Source organism: Eucalyptus grandis, chromosome 11 (assembly GCF_016545825.1).
Source record: "Eucalyptus grandis isolate ANBG69807.140 chromosome 11, ASM1654582v1, whole genome shotgun sequence".
Classification (NCBI taxonomy): Eukaryota; Viridiplantae; Streptophyta; class Magnoliopsida; order Myrtales; family Myrtaceae; genus Eucalyptus; species Eucalyptus grandis.
Genome location: NC_052622.1, coordinates 48,991,107 through 49,012,910, shown reverse-complemented (window position 1 = coordinate 49,012,910; position 21,804 = coordinate 48,991,107). Strand labels below are relative to the sequence as shown.

The 21,804-nt window shown below is 38.7% G+C and overlaps 3 protein-coding genes across 3 annotated transcripts; 2 read left to right on the top strand and 1 right to left on the bottom strand.

Moving 5' to 3' along the window:
• The first annotated feature begins 1,808 nt into the window (after positions 1-1,808).
• On the top strand, positions 1,809-7,477 carry LOC104426809 (transmembrane protein 205). Its single transcript, XM_010039974.3, has 3 exons — positions 1,809-2,128; positions 6,465-6,684; positions 6,978-7,477. Exons 1-3 carry the CDS (start codon positions 1,923-1,925, stop codon positions 7,191-7,193), a joined length of 642 nt encoding a protein of 213 aa, XP_010038276.2. The 5' UTR covers positions 1,809-1,922; the 3' UTR covers positions 7,194-7,477.
• A 4,777-nt stretch (positions 7,478-12,254) lies between these two features.
• On the top strand, positions 12,255-14,758 carry LOC104426808 (transmembrane protein 205). Its single transcript, XM_010039973.3, has 3 exons — positions 12,255-12,571; positions 13,459-13,678; positions 14,217-14,758. Exons 1-3 carry the CDS (start codon positions 12,366-12,368, stop codon positions 14,430-14,432), a joined length of 642 nt encoding a protein of 213 aa, XP_010038275.2. The 5' UTR covers positions 12,255-12,365; the 3' UTR covers positions 14,433-14,758.
• Positions 14,759-15,860: 1,102 nt separating this feature from the next.
• Positions 15,861-20,464, bottom strand: LOC104426807 (dnaJ protein ERDJ3B). Its single transcript, XM_010039972.3, has 10 exons — positions 20,104-20,464; positions 19,822-19,970; positions 19,570-19,702; positions 18,824-18,938; positions 18,135-18,251; positions 17,804-17,890; positions 16,920-16,979; positions 16,767-16,844; positions 16,618-16,689; positions 15,861-16,499 (listed from the first exon to the last, which is right to left on the bottom strand). Exons 1-10 carry the CDS (start codon positions 20,172-20,174, stop codon positions 16,341-16,343), a joined length of 1,041 nt encoding a protein of 346 aa, XP_010038274.1. The 5' UTR covers positions 20,175-20,464; the 3' UTR covers positions 15,861-16,340.
• Between the last annotated feature and the right edge of the window lie 1,340 nt (positions 20,465-21,804).

The window sequence follows — 21,804 nt, the reverse complement described above, 5'->3', positions numbered from 1 at the left end:
ATATTTTGGACGTGCCCAATTATTTAATGAAATTAGCTAAAACGAGCTTGATAGCCAAATTAGAAGAGTGTGAAGTAAAACTTCAAAAAAGGAAGACCGAAAAATTAGGTTTTTGAATTGATTTTTGCTTTCCCTTGCAACAAAATCTTATGATTCATGTATTCTGATTTTTTTAATAAAAATGCCTGAAATTTCACAACATATAAATGTTGACAGACAAGCTAACATATAATCTTTTATAATTATTCATACTCAAATGATGTTAACCACTTCAACCTTCGTAGTACATTGAAATGGAGAGTTAGGGTGGAGACGATTAAGTTTTATGTATGGATTTTGATTTCCACACCTTATTAAAAAGTATGAAATTAAAATAGGAGTAAAGTAGAACTAACAAAAAAATAAATGATATTTTAAATCGTGGAAAAATAATTTTTGGCTTTCGACTCCTAGATACTTGTGATTTGAATTTGTATTTTACATTCCCTTTTTTTCCACTCTTGGCTTGCGCCGATAATTGTAGGACCACGAAATTTTCAAGGCCTCGGTCAATATATTGAGTCGAAGAGAAAAGCAAGAACTGGAGGATTTATTACCACACGACGAGGACATAATTGATTATAGAAACATTATTCTCACCTGCTTTATTTACATTAGATATATACATTACATTTTTCGAGATTTATTAAACTCGGTGAAGCTAAACAAATATGTCTCTTTTGTAATTTTTTTTCCCATCAACGTCATAAAAATTTAAATCGACGTGAAAAGAATACACGAGATTTATGCAATTTGTCAATTGCCAACCCATAAAATTTGTGGGGTCAACTTAACTCATTGTTATCAGACTCGTGCTATTGTCACGAACTGGTCATCTTCTTCGTCATGCGCGAAACAAATCATGCCATGATCTATTGATACACGCTTTCATTTCTTAATGAATTAGGAGCTAACCATAAATATATTAGATTGTGATATCAAATATAAAATCACGTGCAATACTTTATTATTAGATCATGATATGAAATATATAATTGCATGCAAATCACTATTGACAATTTATCTATACCCGATTATGAGTATCTCACTTTCTTCACCGGACATAAATTTGGTGGGATCACGATCATCAGTTATCTCATATCAACAAAAGATACAACTGTGTTCAAATTATAGAAATTTGATGAGTTTGAGTACAAATGATAACTCGTATGATTGGTTGAGCATTATACAAAGCCAACGTGCATTTGTCTTGATATGAAATACATAAAATCGAGAGACCATTTCAAGAGGGGAAAATGCATCACAAGCACCATAATTATTTTTCAGTCACTTGAGTGTCACATAACTTTTTCAATCGATCATTTAAGTAGCATAACTTTTTAAGAACGTGCATTCCAAGTACCATGCCATGCTCCCAACACTTGGATGAATATTTTTTTGAAAATCATGGCACTTAAATGAATATTTTTCAGAAGTCATGACATTAAACTAATTGAAAAAAAAAATTGTAGTATTCAAATGACTTTCGTATGGCGTTTATAATATGATTCTTCATGTCAATATATTATCAAGAGTTGCGTAAACAGTGGACTGACGTGTTCAATGAAATTGGGGTCCAGGCTAGAAGTAGCTTTCGGGGACCATTTCACAGGGGAAAATAAATAAAAAAAAGCGATAGGTAAAGTGTCGCAGGCATAGATAAATTGAAGAAATAAATGATAATCCCTTTATGTTTAACAATCGGCGAAAGGGATAATTTTTTTTAATTCATGGAATCAAGTTGAAAAGTCACAGCTCTTAACTCCCCCACTCCGAGCCACCATGGCACCGGCGAGGAGGTGGTACCTGTCGCTCCTCTCCATCTTCTTGCTTCTCCTTCCCCAATTGCGCTTCCGCTAGCGCAGAGAGAGAGAGAGAGAGAGATGGGGTGGCTGACGCGATTCCTAGCGGCGGTGGCTTTCTTGACCGGCGGGGTCATTTTCTTGCCGGACACTTTCGGATTGAGCTCCGACGGCCCGAAGTTCCCGAAGGCAGCGATGATCTTGAAGCTGGGCCATCTACTCGGCTTCGCCACCGCCTGGGGCGCCGCTCCTTGGGTCACCTTCATCGGCGGCATCATCATGTTCAAGTAAGTTGTCTTTGCTTTTGCTGTTGTCGTTGTTTTTTTGTGCTTCCAACTGTCGGAGACTTCGAGGTGTTCGAAGTGGGTACACGAGAAAAGTAATCGGAAACCTAGGGAGATCAAATCGACGCACCTGGGTTCCTTGGACATTCGCGACGGAAGATGTTAGCTTAATTGAATAAATTTGAGGGATTGTGTCATGCGGGCTGAGGTTTTAATATCGAAATACTACATATTTTATTTGGTAATATATATGAGAAGTAATATGTTCATGGCTGGTTGAACTCTGGAATTTCGTGATCGAGTCCTTCTGAATCTGAAGATAAGAATGGAGAGAAGCAACAGCAGTCACGGGGTCGTGGGTTCCGAGAGTCGTTGAAATTGATAGAATCATTAGCTCGAGAATGTCTTCTTTTCCTTTAGGCATTTCTGTGATTCTTTCTTTTAGCATCGTCACTGTTAGGAACTGAACTCGCGTCTCGTCCATTTTGAGTGTTAGTCTTATGTCAAGTAATGCATACAAACGAGTAAAGAGATTTAGGTATATGATTTGGAATCCATCGTTTTTGACTTGGAATAGCGACGATCCAAAAGCTCAAATGCTTCTCTTCTATTGCTCTCTATCACTTGCTCAATGAGAATGCCTCTCATCTTTAGCATTTAGTAAATGCTCCTTATGAATATTTCTGTGTATTAGGATTAGAAGAGAGATTTAAGCAATATTTATAGAGCTTTTAAAGCCACAAGCTCTCTCATTAGAGGTTGGTTTTTACTTGGTTCATATTAACCAGTCCTATATTAGACTAATTAAGAAATCTTAATAGATCAATATCATAAAACGGTAAATTACAATATTAATTAATATATCCCACAATAGAAAAACTCTTATATTCTTTCACTTGAGTTATATTAAATGAAACTTTACTATATGTGCGCACCTCTATATTAGTCTATAGATAATTTTTAACAGTCAATTCAATCCCATAAAGTCTCAAATACCGAATTATGGTAGTAACTACATATATGCACATGGACCTTTCATGATCACAAGTGCTTTGAATTCTATTGATGTGAATTCAGTATGGTAGTATGGCAAATAAATAGCATATTATAGAAAATAATACCGTATGTACCATCCCCTTTGTGAGTCAATATTCTCTTTCTTTAAAGTATCACAAAACTTGATGTATCATTAGAGAATATTTTTATGGTTCCATTGAATCTACATATACTTAAGGCTAATAATTAGATGTCCCTAGCCTTTACTCAAGGTTTACACAATACCTTAATATTTTCATTAATATGTATTCAACATGCTAACAATGCATTCATAAACACGTTATTGAATGCAAAAGAATTGATAGATAACAAACATAGATGTAAACATTATAAGAGCAAAAGCAAAACAACTCTTACTAAACAATAGCATCCCATGATATTCCTAAGCCTATGCTAATGACATGTTGTTCCATCACATTTGGGCGAAGGCCTTTAGTTAGTCTATATGGAAATATAATCTATTGTGATGTCACTATTCTGAACTGTTTTCTTTATGGTAAAAAACTTGACCGCCATTTACTTGGACCCTTGAGATCTTTGTCATTGTTGATAAACATATTGCAAAAGTATTGTCTCAATACAATTGTATGAGTTTATCCACAAAATCAAATACGGTCAACTCCCTACTGAGTTCCGAATCTAAATAACTTGAGTAGTAGCCGAAAAGTATGCTATAAACTTCGCTTGCATGCTAGACGATGACATAGATTTCCATTTCTTGCTTTTCCGTGATACCACACATTCAGCCAACATAAAGATTTATCTTGTTATTGACTTCATATCACCTTGATAGCAAGCAAAGTTTGTGTTTGTATATCCTACTAGCTGCAAGTGTTGAATATGTCTATAAATCAATATATAATCTCGTCATATTTAAGTACTCCAAAATTTTCTTGACAGTAACCCAGTGATTGTGTCATGGAATTGATTGATATCTACCTAAAAGTCCTGTCGCAAAAATGATATCTAGTCTATTGCAAACTTGAACATATATGATACTTCCAAGTGCACTAGCAAATGTACATTCTTTATTTGGGGTTTCTCAAAATTTGAATAAGGACATTGTGAGAAATTTAGTTTATCACCCTTAATGACAACAACAATTCCTCTGCATGCTGAATCTTTCCAAAGAATGATCAACGTATGCCCTATAAAATAAATCCAATATATGGCGAGAATAGTCCTTATGATCTCAATGCCAAGAACAATAGATACATCACCAAGGTTTTTCATGTCAAAATTCTTTGACAATATTTTCTTTATCTCATGCAGTAATTTAATATTATTGCTCGTTAGCAAGATATCCGTTACATAGAGTATTGAAAAATAAATTTCATCTCATCTACCTCTTTTTCCAAGCAAAAAATCCTCTTTCCATTTCTTAATATTTTAACTAATAAAATCCTAATGGAGTTGCCATTTACTAGAGTAAGTGACTAAAATATACAATTAGCATCATATAAGTACCGTGTAACTCAAAATCGTATAAGTACATATCCTGAGAGTTATATACATTATCATATAAACACATTTGGGTATAATACATGAATTCACCACTTTTGGGTGTATGAACCATTAGGATTGATCACTCATTAACCATATGCTATACATGTATCCTTTCATGAACTAATACATAATCATCTCATTTAGAAATATAACCACGCATTAAAATAAGAAACATCCCACCACAATATGAGACCCATATTTCTCAAACTCAATCAAATGTGCTACTTTAGCGATCACAACCTGATTGATTCATTGAAACTCTCTCATACCATAGTTATAAACTTTATGTTTCATATTCACCATATACATGTAATTTTAGACTTGATAACAAGTGCAATGCAATTTGTCACTAAAATCACATGTCATGCTAATTACATTACTTCTTTCATTGATACGTACTAAACCTTAATAAATCATGCTCTACACATTCTTTATAGATATAAGCTTGTGATTGTATTTCCGAAACCATAGAGAAATACAGGAAAATACGTAAAAATACCCTAAAAAATACACGTATTTAGGGATTTGTGTGTATTTTCATATCCTTAAAAGTATCAAAAATGCAATATAAATACACCGCAATGTAAAATATCTCAATATGAGAACACCCTAATCAGAGCTTGGATGCGCCCGTAAAAGCTATCGGAATGCGTGATGCGTGTAATTCATGCATAATGTATTTGAATTGGTTGCACCGCTGATCCAACCAGATAGGACTGATCCCACTAGTTAATCGGTCTGGTCAATGGTTAACCAAGTTGGGTCAAATCCCGAGTGTGATCAATTAGGTTTGGGTCGAGTCAACCCATGTCCTAGCATCGTTGACGTCATGATGACATCAGCCTTGGTAAGACTCCACCCGAGCGCATGCAACACCTATAGTGCACACGCTGGGCTAAGTTACGCACGTGGCCACACATGCAGCGTCCCCTGGTGGTATGCGATCACTCAAAATGTTCATCTTGATGGACTTTTACTTTCTATGTGATCAAAATTAATTTTCACCTAACAAAAAATTCTGAAAAATAGCCAAATTTGTACATTCGAGTTCTAGGCTATGGATTGGAGCTCTAATGCTACATGTAAGCTACAAAAGCATACCCAAGATCTCCATAGTTATAATCAAGAACACATAAAAACAAGTGAAAAGATTTACACATCTGTTTTGGAATTCATCGCTCTTGATGCGAAATAGCAACAATCCAGAGTTCAAGTGCTTCTCTTATATTGTCTTTTGTATCACTGGTTCAATGAGACCACCCCTCACCCTTAACATTCAATAAATGCTCCATATATGAGGATATTTTTATGTATCAGAATTATATGAGAAACTTGAGTATTATTTATAGAGTTTTATGCCACAGGCCCTCTCATCATAGGCTGGACTTTATTCGGTCCATACTAGTCAACTCATATTAAACTAATTAAGAAACATTTTATCTTACCTTATTAGAATAATCCCGTAAAACAATAATTATAATATTAATTAATATAACCCACATCAGAGAAGTAACGATAGTCCTTGATTTGACCTTCACCTAGAAATCAAGTTGAACCACTTATGGGAGGGCACCAGTGGCATTGTCCCCTCCAACCTTCTCGAGAGATTAGTAAATGGAAAAGTTCCTTTTATGACTTAGAAGGTTTTTTGTAGTTCAGTTCATCCTTTGCATTTCTGCACATGATTTTTCTTGGGAAACATCATGAAGCATGTGACATCAACTGGTAAAAGCAAAATGTAAAAGATGCGTTAGCTGATATCTTTCTTTGAAAGCAGGAATCTTCCGAGACACCAATTTGGTAATTTGCAAAGCAAGATGTTTCCTGCATATTTCACGATGGTTGCAGTGTGCTGTGCCATTTCAGTGGCTTCATTCGGATATCTACATCCATGGAAGTCATCATCCACAACAGAGAAGTACCAGCTAGGGTTTCTTCTCTCTGCCTTTGCTTTCAATCTCACGAATTTGTTCGTCTTCAGTCCCATGACCATTGAGGTGGGTAACTTGACAGATCCCCATTTACCTTTTACCGTCATAAGGTCCCTATCAGTTTTATGTAAAAGAAGTAGAGCTTCTCTATCAGTTCTAACTTCTTCTTTTTTTAACACGGCATAAAAAGTAGAATATTTTATGCTCCTAAAATTCCTATGAAGTTAATATGGATTTGATAAACGAATCTCCTCTCACATGTGCAGGGGCTAATTGATGTTTTTGTTCTGTATTTTCTTTTTATCAGTGATTCTGATATTTTCTGTGATTTCATTTGGCTGTATTTAACTGTGGAATAGATGATGAAACAAAGACACAAAGTGGAGAAAGAAGAGAACATTGGGAATGAGATCGGATGGTCCAAGAACCAAGAGGTTGCGAAGGTCAATCCAAAATTGGCTGCCATGAACAAGAAGTTTGGGATGATTCATGGCTTGTCATCTCTTGCTAACATAATGGCCTTTGGTAGCCTTACCATGCACTCATGGTACTTGGCTAGTAAGATAAATTTGTGAAGCAAAGTATATCCCTCTCGCAAAATGTCGGTTCTGGTCATATTATTGTAAGATAACTGTTGATGCTTTCTCTGGGAAGGATGTCCTAATAAACAGAGTTGACTTCTGGCTTTCTTACTATGCGTATAGCCTTGTGCAAAGTTCACCGCAGCAACGGTTCTTGGTGTACCTTTCTGCTGTAAATAGACAATAGAAAGGTGACTCAAGAAGTTTTGTTTCTATGTTGGCTTGTTAGGGAAAATGATGTCTTCCAGTTGAACATATGTTTACAGTGTTACATGAAAGTAATAGGACATATATCGTGAAATGCCCCTCCTCGAGTCAAGTTCTGACTCGAATTCATGTCATGTTGATAACAATGAATTGGTTATTTATCCGAGTAAACACTATCAAAAGAAAATGGAACAAATTCTAGTACGATTCGTTGGACGTCGGGATCGAAGCCGATAAGAGCGAAGTGGACAACGGAGCACTGAAGGAGGGCGAGATTGGGATGGCGAAGTGTTTGCAGAGGAAATAATTAGTTCGATTTTTTAATGATTCTTTCAAAACTTCACTTGAATCTTTCTAGTTATCCAAGGCTTTATTTGAGAAATGAAAGAAAATGGAGTGTCTAAGCTCCTGTCCTTTTTTTGGGGGTTGGTTCTCGATCACTCTAAGCATTTCACGCTAATTTCTTTTAACCTTCAAGCGCTCGCCACCAACCGCCTTTGGCACGGACGACGATGGCCGCCACCACAGGCTTCTTCAAATGACGTTGCTGCCCCCTCTTCTGCCCTATTTTGTCGTTGCCGGCTTATGAGATTACATGATCCTTCAAGTCTGGTTCGTGTGGGGACTTAGACGTATTTCCGACACTTTAAAGCACGTTTGGTAACATTTTTACTCCGGAATCAATTTCTTTTGGTAAATACTTTTTTTCTACTTCTATTTCCGGGAGTAATTTCTAAGACGTTTGATAACTATATAAAATTTCTGTTTTCGGAATATAATTACATTTGGTACAACAACTCCAAATATTTTTGTGACTTAGAATTTCTTTTGATTTATTAATAATTTATTATATTTTTTTCTTATTTATTTTTCTTCCCCTCCCTCTTAGTCAGCCACCGACCTTGGCCATGGTCGGCTAGTGACAGAGCCTTGCCAGCCACCATGAGGTCGGAGTTTCCTAGGGGACACCGACCTTGCGATGGTTGGGTGAGGCTCGGGGTGCTCTCACCGGTGGCTGGCGAGGTCACCAGACCTCGTCTAGCTGAGGCCGGCGACCGACTAGGGGAAGAAGAGAGGAAGAGAGAGAAAAAAAAAAGAGGAAGAAAAGAAAGAAACAAAAACTTGTTTATTATTTATTGAGTTATTTCCGAGAACAAGAAACAATTTTGTTTTTATTTTTTATTTATGTTCCAAATTTATTCCCAAAAACAATTTGTTCCTGAAATTAAAAAAAATTATCAAACACGTTTATGTATATTTTTATCCCGGAGAACAAAAGAATATAAACATGTATTCCGGGGAGCATTACCAAATGCTCCCTTAGCGTCGTGGCCACCGCTTTCCCACCTCTTCCTCTCTCTTTATCTCTCAGGTTTGGTTTTTTTTTTTTTTTCTTTTCCATTTTCAAATATTCAGTCCAATAGCACAATTACCAAATCAACGCTAATGTAACTTTAGCTTGTTAGTTCATGTCAGCAATTTCCTTTTCCTTGTTTAACTAAGGATAAAAACCACCAAAAACCCCAAACTTTATCCAAAATGATAAATTCACCCCAAACTTTTTTACGACTTAAAAAATCTCAAATTTTGCAAACTATGACATATTTACCCCATCAAAAACATTTTCGTCTTATTTTTTCTGTTTTTCCTTTCTTTCTTTTTTTCTTTTTTTTTTCTTCTTCTTTTCTCATCCGGCCATGGCGGAGGGAAGCCAACGTTGGGCAAGGGCGGCCCTCGATTTGGTGAGGGCACCCCTCGTCTAACCCCGCCAAGGGCGAGGCGTGCCCTTGTTGACGTCGGGTGAGGGGTGGCCTCACCCGATTTGGCGAGGGTTGTCCTTGCTTGACGCCGACGAGGATCGCCCTCGCGTGCGTCGGTGAAGGCTTACAAGGGGTGCCCTTGCCAAATCCGGGGAGGGAGGCCCTCGCCCGATGCCGACGAGGGCCTGGCAAGGGCACCCCTCGCCGTACTCGAGTGAGGGCCGCCCTCACTGGCGTTAGGCAAGGGGTGCCCTCACCTAACCCAGCCGAGGGCTGCTCTCACCCAAGCCATGGCTGGTGGAGGGAAGAGAGAAGAAGAAGAAAAAATAAAACAATTTTAAAAAGTAAAAAGACCAAAATGTTCTGTAGTTTAGGATAAATGTGTCACATGGATAGAAGTTTAGAGTTTTTTTGTGTCACAAAAAAAAGTTTTGGGTAAATGTGTCATGATTGGCAAAGTTCGGGATTTTTTATGTCACAAAAAAAGTTTGGGGTAAATTTGTCATTTTAGGCAAAATTTGGAATTTTTGGTAGTCTTTTCCTTTTAACTAAAGGACTAACTTAAATAGATAAATATATATAATTTCAAGATCTATTTGGAAAAAGAAAATTGAGATACCTAATTGAACAATTGCAATAGTTAAAGAACCTCTAGTACAGTTTTCCTGATAAAGAAACGAACCCAAGTCATGAAAATGATGCATGTCTTCTTATACATGGACTGCAAGCATATTTAGGCCACTTAATATGAAATTTATCAACAACAGCGGCTCATATTATTAGAGATGTACGTATTAGGTCCGTCTAATTATGTTTTAAACAAATGACATAGTTGTGGACTTTTGGACCACGTATTAGGTATTGTCTCATTTATTCTATTTTTTGGAAAAATTGCCAACTTTTAAACTTGCATACTCAAAAGGACAACAGGCATTCTTTATTTCAGATTCACTGGTCTATCATTCTTTTGTGTAATACATTCACTTCAAAACGTGACAAATGTGTTCTTCTCAATTGATCAATTGATTAGGATATCATATTTCAGGTCAATTAATCATTTACTAGATAAGAACGCGTGTATCACATATTTAGTCAAGTGCATTGTATCAGAGATAGTTCCCAAATACATGTTGGATGGGCCCAGTTGTTTAATGGAAGTAGCTAAAACGAGCTTCCTAGCCAAACTCGAAGTGTGTAAAGTAAAAGAAGGAAAACCGGAAAATTAGGTATTTGAATTGATTTTTGCTTTCCGGTTGTATCAAAATCTCGTGATTCACGTGTTTTGAATTTTTAATAATAATGACTAAAATTTTAGCAAATGACATTATATATTCTGGAAAAAAGAAAAAAAAAACTTTTGGCCTTTGACTCCTAGACACTCGTGATTTGAATTTCTATTTTACTTTAACCTTTTTTCTGCTCTTGGTTTGCGCCGGCGGTTTGTTTTTTTTTGAACAGATGCGCCGACGGTTTTAGGACCACGAATTTTTCAAGGCCTTGGTCATTATCGTGAGTCGAAGAGATAATAAGCAAGAACCGGAAGACTAATTACGACGCGACGAGGGCATAATTGATTATAGGAATATTATTCTCAGGTGCTTTATTTACATGAGATACATACGTGGCATTTTTCGAGACCTATTTAACTTGGTGATGATGGTAAAAGATTTTGTTTCTTCCATCGACGTGATAAAGTTTATTAACTATTGTCAAAAATCATTAGAACATGAGTTTTTTGCACGCCTCATGAGCCAGACAGCCCACGGTTTCGTGGGGGTCAACTTGACTCGTTGCTATCAAAATTGCTTGCTTGCTCAATAAGTCAGGCAATCTATTCTCGTGCCATTGTCGCGAAGTCGTCATCCTTTTCGTCATGCGAGAAATTAATTGCGCCGGGCTACAGATAGACACTTGCATTTTCACATTTATTAGTACCTAACCATAAAAAAAACGAAACCCTGTACCTTATGGTTAGATCACCACATCAAATATATAATCACATGCAAATCGTCATGGACAATTTATTCATACCCAATTGCGCACATCTCACTCTGTTCACTAGACATAAATTTAGTGGATTTGGATCATCAATTATCTCACATCAATAAAAGATACAATTGTGTTACAATTACACCACAATTGATAAGATTCTTTTAAGTCGAATGATGACTTCTATGGTTGATTGAGTGGTATACAGAGTCGACGTGCGTTTGTCATCATCTAAAATACATAGTATCTTGAAACTATTTCAAGAGGGAAAAATGATATTATAAGTATCATAATTTTTGTACGATCATGACCTTTTTTTTTTTACCATTTAAGTGTCGCATAACTTTTTCAATCAATCTACTTTAGTATCAAAACTTTTTAAAAACATTCACCATGAGTGTCACGTTACATTAGATTTTCAACATTTGAGTGAATATTTTCTAAAAGGTACAATATTCAAGTAAATATTTTTTTATAATCATGACACTCGAGTGATAAAAAAAAACATTAGCACATCGTATGAAAATTATGATATTTATCATATTTTATTTCATTCATTTCAAGAGATTATTAAGGATATCCGTAATAAAATTTCTGAAACAGAAATTGATTAGAAATCAATTTCTATTTTTAAGTTAAAACTTTTAATTTTTGATTTTTTTCAAATCTATTTTTGGAATATAAATCTGTTTCAGAAAAAAAAATTAAATTGTGTTATCAAAGCATTTATGTTCAAATTTATTTTAAGGAACGAGAGAGAAACAAAAAATATAAATATAAATTTTATCATGCACACCCTAAGAGTCACGTAAACGGCGGACTTGCATGATCAACGAGTCTAGAAGTTAGCTTTCGGAGACCATTTCGCAGGGAAAAGAGAAAGCAATGTGCCAATTCGTAAAGTTCACGGTCACATAGATTGATAAATAAACGATAATCCCTTTATTTTTAACAGTCGGCAAAAGGGCAAAAAAAAAAAAAAAAAAAAAGAAGGAAGAAGACTAAAAAATTGATTCCCCGTCTGCTCTTTTGACCGACTAAATTTCATGCAATCAAAGTCAAAAAATCACGGCTCTCCGGTACGGGCGAGGAGGTGTTTGGTGGAGAGTTTTTATAAAGGAAAATACCACAGCCACAGTCACCGGTCGCTCTTCCTCCATCTTCTCGGTTCTCCTCCTCCCTAATTCGTACAGAAAGAGAGAGAAGAGAGATGGGGTGGCTGACGCGATTCCTGGCGGCGGTGGCCTTCCTGGCCGTCGGGGTCATCTTCTCGCCGGAGACTTTCGGGTCGACCTCCGACGGCCCCAAGTCCCCCACGGCGGCGACGCTCTTGAAGCTGGCCCACCTGCTCGGCTTCGCCACCGCCTGGGGCGCCGCCCTCTGGGTCACCTTCATCGGCGGCATCATCATGTTCAAGTAAGTCGTCGCCGTTGCCCTTTTCCCCTCGTCGTTTCGTGCTTCCGGCCGGCGGAGACTTCGATGTGTTCCGAGTAGTCACGCGAGAAAAAAGTAATCGGAAACCTAGGGGAGATCGAATCGACAGCACTTGGGTTTCCTTGGACGTTCCCGACGGTAGATGTTGGCTTAATCGAACTAATTCGTGGAATTGTGTCCCGCCGGCTGAGGATTTATCATCGACATTTCTACATATTTTATTTGGCGATATATGTGAGGAGTGATGTGTTCGTGGCTGTTTGAACTCTGGAATTTCGTGATCGAGTCCTTCTGATTCTGAAGATAACAACAGTAGTCACGGGGTCGCGTGTTCTGGGGTCGTTGAAATTGATAGAATCGTTGGCTCGATGATGTCTTCTTCGTTTGCATAAGATGCCTGGGTTGCCAAGTGGATAAAATATATTTTCCTTTAGCCATTTCCGTGATTCTTTCTTTCAGCATCATCGTCGCTAGGAACTGAACTTGCGTCTGGGCTGTTTTGAGTGTCAGTCTTATGATCATAGTAACAGCCAACGGTGGTCCTTGGATTTTGGTTTTCTCGGGGATGGGAGAATGGAAAATTTGTATTATCACAAAGCTTTTGGGTTAACTTGGTACGACAGCATAATCGACGTAGAAATCAAGTTGAACTGCGTATGGGAGGGCTCCGGCAGCTTGGTCCCCTCCAGCCTTCTTGAGAGATTAGTAAATGGAAAAATTCCTGTGATGACTGCAAAGTTTTTTTGTAGTTCGTTTCATACTTTGCATTTCTGCGCATGATTCTTGAGAAACATCATGAAGTTTATGACATCAACTGGGAAAAGCAAAATGTTCAAGATGCATTAGCTGATGTCTTTCTTTGAAAGCAGAAATCTTCCGAGACACCAGTTTGGTAATTTGCAAAGCAAGATGTTTCCTGCATATTTCACGATGGTTGGAGTGTGCTGTGCCATGTCAGTGGCTTCATTTGGATACCTACATCCATGGAAGTCATCATCCTCAACAGAGAAGTACCAGCTAGGGTTTCTTCTCTCTGCCTTTGCTTTCAACCTCACGAATTTGTTTGTCTTCACCCCCATGACCATTGAGGTGGGTAACTTGATAGATCCCCATTTATCTTTTACTGTTGAAATGTCTCCGTTAGTTTTAACTTTCTGTAAAAGAAGTAGAGCATTCACGGGCAAGATTTTCACCAAACATGCTTTCCTGCTCTTCTTTAAGTTGCTGAGAAATTCCGAGAGGAATGTGTGATATTCACTCGAATCTCATGTTCAAGGATCATTCATCTCCTCAAATTGAAAACTGAAGTAGCTAATTTTTGGTTTATGAGAAAAATTTTGTTGCAAGTCTTTTTGCAAAGTGCACAACTCATGGATGAAAGTTTGCTTTAATTGACATTTCTTTGGGAAAGATACGAAGTTAGCTGCATCTAGCGGCTTTTCTTTTTTAAGGAGCATAAAAACTTGAATATTTTTTGCTCCTAAAAGTTCTATGAAATTAATATGGACTTGGTAAACGTATCTCCTCTCATGTGCAGGGGTAATTGATGTTTATGTTCTATATTTCGTTTTATCAGTGACGTTGATCTTTTCTGTGATCTCATTTGGCTGTATTAACTGTGGAATAGATGATGAAACAAAGACACAAAGTGGAGAAAGAGGAGAACATTGGGAATGAGGTTGGATGGTCCAAGAACGTAGAAGTTGCTAAGGTCAATCCAAAATTGGCTGCCATGAACAAGAAGTTTGGGATGATTCATGGCTTGTCATCTCTTGCTAATATAATGGCCTTTGGTAGCCTTGCCATTCACTCGTGGTACTTGGCTAGTAAGATAAATTTGTGAAGCAAAGTATATCCATCTCAGCAAAATGGCGGTTCTGGTCATATTATTGTTAAAGCTAGTTATTGTCGTTGCTTTCTCTAGGAAGGATGTCCTGATAGTTTCCTGAATGTACTATCGAGTTCTGCACAGAGGGACATAATGTCACGTGAATAAAGGTCACATACTGCCTCAGCTGTGGCTGAGTTTTCCCTTTGCAAATAGAAAGTTGACTTCTGGCTTTGTTGTTATGCATATAGCCTTGGGCAAAATTTACTGCAGCAACGGTTTTTCATGTACCTTTCTGTAGTAAATCGTCATTGGAAAGATGACTTAAAAAGTTCTGTTTCTTGGTATTTAATAGTTAATGGTTCCAATTTGTCCTAAATTTTGGCTTTTGGGACTGAAAAACCACATTTGGTGACTCAAAAAGTTCTGTTTCTTGGTGCTGTGTTGCCTTGTTATGGGAAAATGATGTCTTGCAATTGAACATATGTTTACTATTTTACAGAAAAGAAATTGGGCTTGTGTTTTCTTGACTGCGTGACATTATAGGGATTTACCCTTGCATTGAGTTCGTACATCATTATATCAATTGAATAGATCCTTAAAAGCCCCTTCTTGGGTCTTCTAATTAATATGAACACCATGACTAAAATTCTGCAACATCATGACAAGGTTAGTGCTGCCTCGGAGCGGGGTCATTAGTGCAGTAAGTTTGAGTCTTGGATATCCTTTCATTGTGCAAAACGATGGCTCTTTTGCTATGCGTATCCCTACGTGTTTAATGCCAATGGTGCGTGGGTCGAGAGTATGCTGTTTCCAGAGATGAAAGTCTCGTGTTGTTGAAGTCGAGGATCCTGAAAAAGTTTCATGGGCTAGCAAGTTCGTTCGTAGGCTGGTTTCTGACTGATAGAGATGAAGCTTGTTACTGATCGAGATGAAGCTTGTTGCCCCACAAACGAGGTGAGTCCATGTGGTAACGAGTATTCTTCTCCTCTTTCTAAATTGTAATATGCTAGGAGCCGACCTTTGCTTAGAAAAGACCGAACCTTATGCTTGTATAGATGGGAGGATTACTCTTTCACGTTTCCTGGAGTGTGTACTTGAGAAATGGTTCATGGAACGTGAGAAGATGATTTGAACAGCACAATTACTCTTTTAGGCTGATGATCATTATCGTGCCAGAAGCAAGCAAGGTGGGCGTCTAATGGCCAAGCATTACTTTGGACGAACAGGCACTTAGTCGAGCACACCCAGATGTATGAAAAACCACATCGTCACTCAGTCAAGCTTCTTACGATGATTGAACTTTGCCTATATTGTTTGAATAAAAACACCATCAGCATGATCCCATCCACTAGTGTAAGTACTACTGTACACGAACACACTGATCAGACAGATCGACTCCAAGTACGCAAAGGGTTGTGCTGTCCACACGGATGCCAAGACTTGTGCAAACCGACCTTTCAAGTAATATCACAGCACCCATCCTTCCAAGTAATATCAGAACAAATATCCATCATAGCGATGCTTCTAATTAGCCAGTCGGTCATCTCAAATTTAATCGTAACAAGAAAGACAAATTCTATAGCTTGACCGAGCATACGACGGCGCTCAAAAGTGCAAAGAGCCCAAGTTGCAGTACTCCAGTTGAATTACAGTGTTAGGCGCCTTTTCTTGCTGGGCTTGAAAAATGACCAACAACTTTTAGAGAAAGGATCAAGGGGCAACCAACATAGGGGCTAGCTTGCTTCCACCGGTGGCGGGTGGAGACATCTTTCTGACATAAACTATCTAATTGCTAGTCCTATAAAGCTAAAAAAACAGAGGTGAAAGAGAGGGGGAAAATTTCTGATGTTTCCTCAACTTTCAATAATCTCTGTCAAGTTACAGTAACAAAACGCCTTAGAGCCCTGATAAGTCTGTACCCTAGCCTAAAACAGCCTTGATCTTTGATTTCTGATCTTCTGTTAGAGAAGTGGGAAATAGGACCTCAAAAGTGACATATAGATCTCCTTTTTTCGTACTAAAGTACAATGGCATTCCTTCCCCTTTGAACTTCCTCACTTGCTTGGGCTTAGTAATCCCCTGATGTGGCAAAATTTTAAAACAGAAGTGCATTCCAATTATTACTTCGGCCAAAATTGATGAAGAAAAAAAGAAGAGCTTCAGCAAATGATGGAAATAGCTTCACCGTCTTGCTTACCTTTGAGCTAATGTCAACCAAATGTTCATCCAAGTGCTTAATGGTTTTCTCGAAACCAACAAGAGCTTGAACCTGCAGAACATAACATTTAAGAAGCCAACCCTCAACCAAAAAAAAAAAAAAAAATCCAGATACTGAGCAATATTTACCAATGTTATCGTGACTGTTGTGTGCAAGTCATTGCCTTCCCTCCTGAAGTGGTCGTGCGGAGCTGTTCGTATGCGGAACTGACAGAGACAGGCGGTAAGCTTAGGTTATAGTAAACAACTGCCTAATATTTACAACTAAAGCTAAAGACACACCTTCAAATCTCCAGCTTCTCCATCAATCTTTGGTTCCCCGTCTTCAAAAAAATTCACTTCCTATCAAAAAGCATCCAAAAGTAAATTTAAAAACCTAATGACATGAAACAGGATAAGAAAAGGGTAAACAATAAAATTGCAATCATAATCTATGTCTTTTGGTTCAAAACGCAAGTGATCAGGAGGGCATGTTAATGACCAATGTGAGTAACGAAAGTGTGATAGCTTGTATTACTTATGGCACGTAAAGGCATCTGGAAAAAACTACACAGACAGTTAGAGATAATAACATATAAAAATCTATCAAATGCCAGAGAAGTATCAATGCCACAAAATGCATGAAAAAACGTTCCCAACCCTAGTAAGTGTGCAAAGAAAAGGTCCCATCAAATATAATAATTTATCAAGTGCCAGAGAAGTATCAATGCCACAAGAAACATGAAAAAAATGCACATCAATAAAAATCTATCAAATGCCAGAGAAGTATCAATGCCACAAAATGCATGAAAAAATGCACATCAATAAAATGTTCCCAACCCTAATAAGTGTGCAAAGAAAAGGTCCCATCAAATATACTTGCTGATGCAAGTTTCATAAGAAATTCTTATTCCAGATAACCCTATAGCAACACCAATCTATTTCATGTGGAAGGTTGCCACATCAAGAAGATCACTGAGCAGCACCATAGCACCTATTATAGCTAACAATTTCAGTTTCTCTGACAAAATTTCCATGAACATGTAGCAAGTGGTCTTTTGCATGGAAGGCACTAAGGATGGCAACTACCAACAGATAAGTTTAATACTAAGTTATGAAGTTTAAAAAAAAAAAGAAAAGGTTATCAAGTCAATCAAGAAAACGGAAGGGAACTAATAAAAGCTTACTTGTCCGTCTTGCATCCCCTTCTCGATATCGACAGTGAGAAAATATCCTTCTCGTTCATACTTGATATTTTGGCATTGCTCGCATACCTGAAAGAAAAACAGAGATTATCAAAATTAGCATCCCCCAATGTCTAATGCTAAATGGGGTAATTTTATAGTTCCACGAGCAATGAGAGCAAAGACTAAAAATAAAGAAAGGAACATGCTGCTGCTGATGCACGCATGAAATCTGTATTAAAGAGGTACCAAGAGTCACATTTTGGCAGAGCTTCAACTTGACATACTATCAATATGTCTGTTGTTCCACAAAATTATCAGAGCAACAATATACCTGTTCTGTCATCTGCTGGAACATCCCTGGACCTATTTGCCTGTGATAAACCTCATTCCTACAGTTACATTGTCTCTTTCCTGGAGCTGGCTTGATAACGTTTTTCTCCCTCCAAACCTGGTGGTAATCACCGGAACAAAGCATAAGCAAAGCATATGTTTAACCAAAACACCACGTTAAAGACTAAATTAGCTCATGACTCACTGCAACAAAGTAAGAAAGGGGAAAAAGTGAAGACTTGAACTACAAGGTATAAGATAATCCATTTCACTTCATAAATGTTCAGGTTATTTACCATTTAAGGAGATTTTATCCAAAAGGGCATACATGCAATTTAATTTTTATCATGATTGACATCAGATTCTGCTCAGAAGATTAGGTATGTAGACAATGCAACAATTGGGAAAAGGATAAGTTGGAAATGGACAAAGAAGAGTGAATTGACACATGTATTTGCCTAGTTTGGAAAGAGAAGAAAGAAACAAAACAGAAGATTGGTTATGAGGAAACAGAGATGGAACATTGGAGATAGAGTTCACGCAACATAAGTATTCATGCTCCAAAGATAATATTCATAAATCAGGCCAATAATTGAATTGAAGCGCTATGCACACCAACTATGCATGCACAAAAGATAATTAACTCCAAATACAATTTGACAAATCCCACATTGCAGACGAACTTAGTACCTTTAATGAACCTCCCATGTACAAATCTTCCAGTGTCGCATCCAACTCAACAATCACATCATCGCCTTTTGGAATTTGCTCTTCCTCTTCCCCGCGTCCTCCGCCACCAAACATCCTGGAGTATCATAAGCTAGTAAGAAATCCTAGAAAGATGAACCTACTGACCATGTTTTAAGCTATAGTAAAGGGCACTGACTATTAAAGACTTCCTCACAATACAAACCTATCTATAATCTGAAATAATTTAAAGGATAGGATGCAATTCTGCTTTTCAGCAAACAGACGATGCGATGACTTGACCTAGACCCAGTCCACTTAGGCTAAGCCCCTAAAAGGAGCATTCGAAGTGTCTGCACAAGGTGGTGACCATCTACAGCTTCCAACTGATGTGAGGACAAAACTGCTCAGACAGGCAGTGTGGACAATATCGGATTTAATCGAAGGGTGTTACAGAGAAGTTCCCAACTTATACTAATCGCTACATACAAAATCATAACAGCCATGCTGATAACTATGGTTCATAGAAGTTTTCTTGGCTGAGGAATGAAACACTGAATAAAAGCATTGTGCCTACCCATCCTCGAGTCCTAATGAAACAGAAAGCAGGAAGCTGAATCGTCTTCCTGAGCAAACCTAAAAGGTCCAACAAATTCGACCTCTGCAGTCCCAGACCTCAATAGAGGTCCTCCATGCCTTTTTCTTTCACCACTTGCCTATTCAATTCAACAACAAAGGACACAACTTACGATTCGAATATGTCTTGAATGTTCATTCCCATTCCTCCGCCTCTGCCGCCGCTAGCCGCATGCTGTTTGAGGCCCTCCTCTCCATACCTGTCATAAATGCCCCTCTTCTCGCCGTCGGACAACACCTCATACGCTGATCCATCGAATCAGAAAGTCAGTAACAAACGAACACAAACGACACGTAAAGACAACCTCCTCGAATCCACAATCGACCTCGCAATCAAAAAACGATCGTGACCTAAAAGGCCTTACCATTGTTGATGTCGGCGAACTTCTTATTAGCCTCCTCGTTGCCCGGGTTCTTGTCGGGATGGTACTTCAATGCCAGCTTCCGGTACGCCCGCTTGATCTGCTCGTCCGACGCGCCCTTCGGCACTTGCAACATGTCGTAGTAACTCTGTCTGCAAACACGCCCCGACACTCAGTGATCTCCACGAGCATAAACAGAGAAACGCGTCGTCCGCATCGTTGCTACTCCAGCCTACGCATCGTATCGGCCGGAAGCTAAAAATCACGAAGAGTCGAGATGCGTACCCTGCGATGGCGATCGCGGCGCTGCACAGGGCGCAGAGCAGGAACAAGAGCTTGTGCCCCGGATTCGCCATGGAGAGAGAGAGAGAGAGCGAGCTCGGATCTCTCCGGTCGCGGATTCCGTCGAGGCCCCGCCGGACGTCGGAGATCCTGCGGCGATTCTCGCCTCGATGTTGCAGGCCGATCGGGGAGTTAGGGTTCGAGGAGGAGGACACGAGCGGCAATGCGCGTCTCCTTCGTGCTCCCTCGATCGCTCGCTCGGTCGCGGAAAAGGCTCGGATGAAATCGAAGGGAGCGCTTGTGGAAGACGGTTAAAACGACCCCCCGTATCGACCAGGCGACTTTGACTGGCGAGCTCTTCACGACGGAGGGGCGACACTTTATGCTTCGCTACGTGTTTCTGATGGAGATGACCAATGGGAGCGAGGCCCTGGGTGTTTGGGCCAATGGAAGTTCGCCACGTGGGTAGCGCCACGCTTTGCTCCGCTATTTGTTTGCGAAGTCACAGGGGTGAGTCCGCCGTCCTCGGCACGGTGGCACCCTGGCCCAAGGCAACGGATGATTTGGTTTCGTGGAAAATCAGAAAATAATGATTTATGATTAATTTAAAAGCTGTTGCCGCGCCTGTATCCTTTCGCTTTTGAAAAATTGCACGTGATCATTTGTATTTCAATATTTCTTGGACCAAAATACTTTTTTATTAATTCATTTTGAAAATCAATACGACAGATCATTAATGAATCTTTCACGGAATAAATGTACATTTTCACATTAGACCTAGAGAGAAATAATGTGGCACTTTAAAAAATACAAATTCGTAACTTTACATAACTCATCAACGCTAATTGAGTTTGATTGTTATATGTTATTGACTTTTTTTGGGATAACATTTTACGAGAGTTTTTCTTGTCGAAAAAAACTATAAGATTACTCAATCACAAGTGAATTCCATTGTATACCTAACCATCTAGAAATCAGAGACAACATTAACGTAAATTGTTAATAAAAAAGGTTTGAACCAAAGGTAAAAAATGACTTAAGCATTTCACTTGTTATCTTTTAATGTGGATGAGTAAAGTTTGAAGGCAAGTATTAAGCATGATAATCGGATGATAAAGAGTCTGCACTATCTTTAACAAGATTATAAATTTGAAATCGGATTGTATTTAGATTTTTGACTAATTTATATATTTAGTTTCTGATTTTCAATACGTCGATCAAGTTAATAGACTTCTATACTTACCGGTCCAACCGAATAATTATGATTCAAATGAACGTGTCTGCCGGGTTCGAGACACTTATAAAAAGGCCTAGAGAAGTCATCTCGCGCCGATCGCTTCTCGCCGTCCCCGGAAGAACGAGAGGGTTGTATGAACGGGATTGCTAAACGCTGACCCGATTTCTGTCCCGTCTTCCCGAACCCCAGTTCCATCCTATCACAGACGGCCACGTAATCGGTTCCGCGTCACCGATCAACCTCACCAGATAATTACCGAAGCATCCACCGTTAGATCATAGGACCAACGCCGCGAGGACCCCTCGAAGACGACACTGCTGACGCGCCACGTCAAGCTCACTTCCGCACGATGATACCGGAACGAGATCGGACGGCTCAGCCACCGAAGCTCTAGGCCGGAGCCCTTTGGAGCGGCGTACGCAACCGCCCCCACCATGTGTAATTTACAAAATACGCCACCACCTAAT

Coding starts and splice junctions, on each gene's coding strand:
- LOC104426809 (XM_010039974.3), top strand. CDS start 1,923: ATGGGGTGGCTGACGCGATTCCTAGCGGCGGTGGCTTTCTTGACCGGC. Junction 2,129..6,464: donor GGCGGCATCATCATGTTCAA/GTAAGTTGTCTT, acceptor CTTTGAAAGCAG/GAATCTTCCGAGACACCAAT. Junction 6,685..6,977: donor TCAGTCCCATGACCATTGAG/GTGGGTAACTTG, acceptor ACTGTGGAATAG/ATGATGAAACAAAGACACAA.
- LOC104426808 (XM_010039973.3), top strand. CDS start 12,366: ATGGGGTGGCTGACGCGATTCCTGGCGGCGGTGGCCTTCCTGGCCGTC. Junction 12,572..13,458: donor GGCGGCATCATCATGTTCAA/GTAAGTCGTCGC, acceptor CTTTGAAAGCAG/AAATCTTCCGAGACACCAGT. Junction 13,679..14,216: donor TCACCCCCATGACCATTGAG/GTGGGTAACTTG, acceptor ACTGTGGAATAG/ATGATGAAACAAAGACACAA.
- LOC104426807 (XM_010039972.3), bottom strand. CDS start 20,174: ATGGCGAATCCGGGGCACAAGCTCTTGTTCCTGCTCTGCGCCCTGTGC. Junction 19,971..20,103: donor GCCGCGATCGCCATCGCAGG/GTACGCATCTCG, acceptor GCGTGTTTGCAG/ACAGAGTTACTACGACATGT. Junction 16,980..17,803: donor AGGGGATGCAAGACGGACAA/GTAAGCTTTTAT, acceptor GCTTTTTGATAG/GAAGTGAATTTTTTTGAAGA.